We start from the raw sequence: 6,163 nt of genomic DNA, 5'->3' as shown, positions 1-6,163 counted from the left end.
TCTCGTCTTTGCCTCGGGCTTTCAAATCATTTCTACCCACAGAAAAACGACAACTCAGTTTCAACGATGCTCTGCTGGTTCTCCAGATAAGGATAAAAATTCTCAAAAATTAGGAAAAATTCTGAAACTTTCAATTTCAGTATCAAAATTCTCCCTGTGAGCCCTGTGAGCCCTGTGATCAAGTGATGTGAAATAGTTATTTCCACAACCGAGTGATAAATGATTTTTTAGGCACTAGATGTGTGTGACTTATATACATCGTTTTTCGCAATAAAGGCAACAGAAACTACTTTTCGTCACTTGTTGCGAAAATAAACAATCTCATTAAAAGACATTTTGGATGCAATTCTTTGAGACCTAGCAATGACCACAATGTTGCGATCCATACTCTGTAATAAAAATTCGATGTACTTAAAGCACAATATTGCTGTTGAGTCAATTAAATTTCACAACACTCAATTCCTCTTCATTTGGATGCACATTACCTGAAATTCATAAAATTAATTACAGCATCTCGTTTTTTTCAGTGGTATACGTACATTTATATAAGGTACAAACATAATAACAAATATTATTTTCGATCGATTTATAAATTAAGATAATCTGCGTGTTACAAGCTGACTTAAAATATCGGAATTCTTAACGCGCAAATGTAACTTTTGTACACTTAAATAAATTTAATACGGAAAGAGCGGATGAAAATGACCAAAGAGGCGACCAAACACGATAATTTAATTGAGCAGTAAAAGATATTTATTTTTCTACCTTTATATGCCATACCTACTTAATAATGTCTTGATTTCAGACTAATTTAGAAAAATTTTATAGAGATAAGATGGTTTTATGCTGCAAAACAGCAAGAGTGAGGTTGTTGTTGTTGTTGTTCCTTTTTTTTAATTCCTCGTTCTCAACTAAATTACCTAGCATGGATGTATTTCAGGTGTCAATGAAAAACAAAATACAAAAACGAACAATATTTTTAACAACTCAATAAAATTGTGTATTGGTTTTAGCCTAATGGAACGGATAAATGAGTCGTGATCAAAAGAATTCTTTTTCTTTTTTCAGTTAATTTTTTTTTAAATAAAAATTTGCTTTTTCAGTATATTGGCAATATGGGTCATGTTAACATTGGTTTGATTTAAAAATGTGTAAAGTACACCCACCTTATAATGTTATATCGCACCTCATTAACAAACTATGCTGACAGAGTCTCATGCTGTATAAATGCATATACATACGTACGACGAATGTGTATGCATATAATGGGAATGGGAGTGGCTGCACATAATGCGTTTTTTAAATGATACTTCTAAGAGATATTATTTGTTTTGGATTTTGAAAAAGGGATTTGCTTGCGAAGGAAGAGTGAAATTTTTTTTTTATTTCAATTCCGTCAATAACACATTCCAGCATAGGTAGTACTGGTACCTGGTACCTAATACATACTTGTCTCGTGAATAGAAAAATGCCATATCTTTCTTGGTGGAATACATAAATTAATCAAAGTCATAAAAGTCATGAAGTGATAATTGTTGACTATTGACAAGCAATTTGAGTATCGGATCTAGTACTTCATATGATCTAAGTATTTTAAAGAGACTGATTTCAAATATTTTCCTTCATTTTTTGAATTATATAAGCCCGCATTGGTCAGAGTTTGTCGTTTATTCCTGAAATCGTTATCCATAACAGATGATAGCTGTGACAAAGTATAAGTAGCCTAAGATCGTTTCCAGGGGGTATAAGAATAAAAAAATCCTCTGGAGACCGGTGGCGACTCGCTTGTCGAAATTCCAGTATTTATTCCAGCGGTAACAGTTCAAATTTTATTATCTTACTCAAATGACTGGTGAATGAAACTCCAGCCATTGAAAAACTATAACGTAATAACATCGTCCAACTCCAACAAACCATTCAAGACACCACAGACTACTTCAACACCCAAAATAAAACCGTATTCGAGTGTAACCCAAAACCACTTGTAAATCCACACAAATATATAAAGTTTAATTATTTATTCTAAAAGACGAAAACCGTTCATGGAAAATCAGATCCTAAAATATGTCGTTGTCGTCAGCTCGCACGCATGTTATCCAAGTTAAAAACAAATGTTCAAAGAATTTTAAATCATCCTGTGAATCGTTCGGATAGAGGAAAAAAAATCATAATCGAAAAACCATATAGTAACATAAGCGATTAATGTAATTCAATGTGACAATGTCGTGTCTAAAACTCAAAGACTCGCTGCCTTTTTAAAAAGTATCAAATATCTAATCCAAAAATATATAATCCCTCGATCTCAATGTCGCTGGTTGAACTTGAAAATATTTTAAAACTTCAACAGTTTTTTTTTCGTGCTACAGATGGAAGTTTAGGTTGATTATTTAATTACTTTTTTGTTCTTTTACTTATTTTGTGTTATACCTTTTGAAAAAGGTGGCACGTAAATATCCGTGAATCAAAGATATCGTTGAGTGATCGTTGGTTTTTTGTAGCTTTTCGTCGGTCGTAATATATGAACATTGTTTTTGAATGATGGAACAAATCGTTTTCATTATAAAATGTCCAAGAGAATCTGTATATGTTTGGTTTCACGTCTCAATGTTAGTGAGTTTCTTAGACAATGACTTCCTGTTAGACTAGTCTTACTTCTTGGTCTATCATAATCTATCTTTCAACACCCCTAATAGAAAAATTGTAAAACAATCGTAACAATCGGAAAAACAGTTTTCTTGTCACTATACATAGTCCTGCCATTATTCCGTTTTCCTTTTTCGGCAGTACATCAAATAAATTTCTCATCCAAATAAAAATTTAAAGGAAAATTTGATCATGGGAGGAAAGGTAGTAACATTCGAAGAAATGGTCGATTTGGCGATTGGTTCTGGTTGTGCCATTAATTTTTGCGTCTTAAAAAAATTATTGAAACTATTCAGTCAATACTGCTGTAAACATGACTACACATTCGAAATTGACATGGATAATTTGAGTGCGGAAGCTAAGATTATAGCAAAGAAATCACGGTCCTCCGTTAGCCTTAGTCAAGGAAGTTCCGACAGCAGTGACTCTAGGCAAAGTGACTCAATTGATGAACGTTCGGCGAAGGATGAAACGAAAGTTAAATCAGAGAGGGATGTTAAAAGTGGATACGACGAAGAAAATGACCAAATGAGAGCTGATAAAGGCAGTCAAGTATATTCTTCCGAAGATAAGATCTACGACAGTAGCAGTGACATACGAAAAGGATCGGCAAGTGGCAGCGAAAGGCCAAATCAAACTGAAACGAGCGATCGGAAAGATTCTGAAAAAGATGGAAAGGTGAAAGAGAAGAAAGAAAAGAAACACAAGAAGGAGACCGATAGTCATAGAAAAAAGGATGAAGAATCAAAGCGAAATACAACAGGGAAGCACAGAAAGAAGTCCTCCGATGATGTCAGAGAGAAGGATTCTAAAAAGAGGAAAGAAGGTCGAGAAGATTTTAGTAAACTAGAAAATCGAACCAACGAGCTGGAAAATCGCATATCGCAACTGTCCGACCGTATAGAAAATATAACAGAAACCATTGGAACGCACTTAAACGCAGAACATCTAGCAGAAATAAATAACGAAATCGACAAATTGAAGAAAAGCACAGAAATTACGAGTGATCAATGCTATGAAACAGCAAATAGCATAAACGACCAATCCTCACAAATTCAAGACATTTTGACTACAATCAACGACATTCAACTGCGAAAAGTGGAGAATGAAGAACTGATTGACTTATTGAGCGGTAAAGCTGATTACTCTTTTGTCGACGAAAAGGTTTCGACGAGCCACTTCGAAGACAAAATTCAAGAGCTCAAAGATGTCATTGAGGAAAGTACAATACAGGTTGACTCGGTCCGGCTAGAAACGAATACTTCTCTTGAAGAAATAAAGCAAGAATTGCTTACCAAACTACTCGCGGAAGAATTCGATGAAGCCAAAACGAAAATCTACAAAGAACTTATAAAACTAACCGAGCAAAATGCTCTCATCCTCGCACAACAAAATGAACATGTGGCAGCTGGTGCGAAAATGAGAAATTTGAATTGTTTCGTGTGCGACAACGATGTGGTCATGTTATTAGAACAGGAAATAATTCCCAAGTTTAGACCTTTGAAAGCGTCTATACCGCCACTGGAACCTGTTGTCGGTTCAAAGTATCTGATTGATAAGAACGCTCCCGAATGGCAAAAACACCTTTTGCAGACAAAAGACTACGCAAGAGCTTCCAAAGCTTCACGATTCCATACGAATGTGGACTATCAAAAATCCACCTACGTTAAAGGCAGAAATGGTTGCATGTATAAAGGTAATGTTGGTTGTGATTGTACGGAGGCAATGTCGAAACGAGGTAAATGTTGTACCGTGTCAACAAATAACATGAAAAATATTTCGCTCACAAATCGAATGAATTCCGAATCGAAACTCGATAAGGACGTTGCGATTGGAGATGTAGTAAATAGCAACTACGAAAAGACTTACCACAAGGGGTCCATTGCTGAAATTACACCTGGTGAGGACCGACAAGAAAAAGAGTTGAAACTCAAATCGGAAGATGTCGAGACAACGCCTGAAGTAGCAGTTAAAGTCGAAAGAACGGTCGAGACGTTGGAATGTGATCATGAAACAGATAAAGTCGAACGTCCATCAGCTGTAATTCAAATTAAAGATGAAATCGTTACATCGCCCGAAGTGACGGTCGAAATCGAAAGAACGGTTGAGACGGTGGAAGACGCTCATGAATCAACCAATGTCGAAAATTCACGTGTTACTGAAATTAAAGAAGAGATCGTCACAACTATAACAATTAATAACACCGCTTCAATCAATGGAATAACGACCATAAAAACCGAAAATGATGAATCGGCAACCAATGACGATGCTCCTGTAGAAACAAATAATGTCACTATGCGGGATGGTACAGCCGAAAACCAATAACGATTATTGTTCACTCTCCTTTTTATTGCCATATAATTTTCAAATAAATATTTTGAGTTCTTTGTCACTCGGAAAAGAAGTGTAGAGTGGATTATCCACATTGATCGAAAACCGACCAGACTCATATTGATGTTTTTCAAAAAACAATTCCTTGAGCGAATTTTAAAAATCTCTAGAGACTATTGGGACAGAGAGTAAAAATAGGTCTCAAAAATGATTACTTACGGTGAAATTACGAACCGTGCCATTGTAACAGACGAAGTCTCGATTGAACCGACATGGCTACACCGAATGATCTTCTTCTGTGATCATCCTACAGCTGTAAGACCTTATTCTGGTTGCCTATTTACTGTGCCGCATAAAATGTCAACGATTGAAACTATCGAATGAATTATAAATTAACTCACTTCTTAGTTATTTTCCTTTACTAGGGAAGGAAAGTGGACTCGGGCTTGTTAAAAAATGTTATTGAAAATACTTGGCTGCTGCGCTGGCTGGATAAATTTTAATAAAAATTGTATTTAGGATCAAAACTCTTAAACCCCGAAATTCTTAAATCAACTCGCATTCCTTCTGCAGATGCAAATCTTATATTACAAACGATGTCAGATCATCCGATTAAATTGTTCGTATTGGCTTACGCCAATGCTTTACTTAAACCGTTGTAACTTCTAGGTTTTGAAAAATGGGGTCAGACAATCATGTGAAAAAAACCGGCGAGTTTTTAACATTCGATTTTTTCCTCGTACGTCGTAGCTTCTTCGTTACATTTTTTAAATGGAAAAGGACTGTTCCATAAATTAAAAAAATAATTTTCTTTTTACAAAATCAGCTGACAACAAAACTTAAAAATTTTGACTACACAAAACATCTACTTTCGAGTCGTTAGAGGAGCGACTAGAAAATGTTTCTGCTACTGCCTTCGTGATCTGCTTACAGATGTCATAACCGGTTCTTTCAGAACCTAATTAAAATAGTGTTTGTTCATCTATCCAGTTAGTTTTTTACATTCAAGATGAACTAAGATATTTGGGCCATTAGCACATATGCGAAAGGAATATTTACACAAAGTAGAGGCTAAAAGAAGTTCATTAGCAAAGACAAATTACTCTCAAGACTAGAGGTGTGCACCGCCGATTTTACGCCGGCGCGCCGTCGATTTTTTGCTAAATTTTCGGCGCACCGCCGCCGAAAA

The 6,163-nt window shown here is 35.5% G+C and overlaps 1 protein-coding gene across 1 annotated transcript; it reads left to right on the top strand.

Moving 5' to 3' along the window:
* Positions 1–2,735: 2,735 nt before the first annotated feature.
* LOC119074219 lies at positions 2,736–5,037 on the top strand. The gene has a single exon (XM_037180220.1). The coding sequence runs from the start codon at positions 2,836–2,838 to the stop codon at positions 4,966–4,968; it is 2,133 nt and encodes a 710-aa protein (XP_037036115.1). The 5' UTR covers positions 2,736–2,835; the 3' UTR covers positions 4,969–5,037.
* The last annotated feature ends 1,126 nt before the right edge of the window (positions 5,038–6,163 follow it).

The sequence above is a fragment of the Bradysia coprophila genome, unplaced genomic scaffold (assembly GCF_014529535.1).
Source record: "Bradysia coprophila strain Holo2 unplaced genomic scaffold, BU_Bcop_v1 contig_145, whole genome shotgun sequence".
Classification (NCBI taxonomy): Eukaryota; Metazoa; Arthropoda; class Insecta; order Diptera; family Sciaridae; genus Bradysia; species Bradysia coprophila.
The sequence above is the reverse complement of the archived record's forward strand: the minus strand, read 5'-3'. Positions and strand labels throughout refer to the sequence as shown.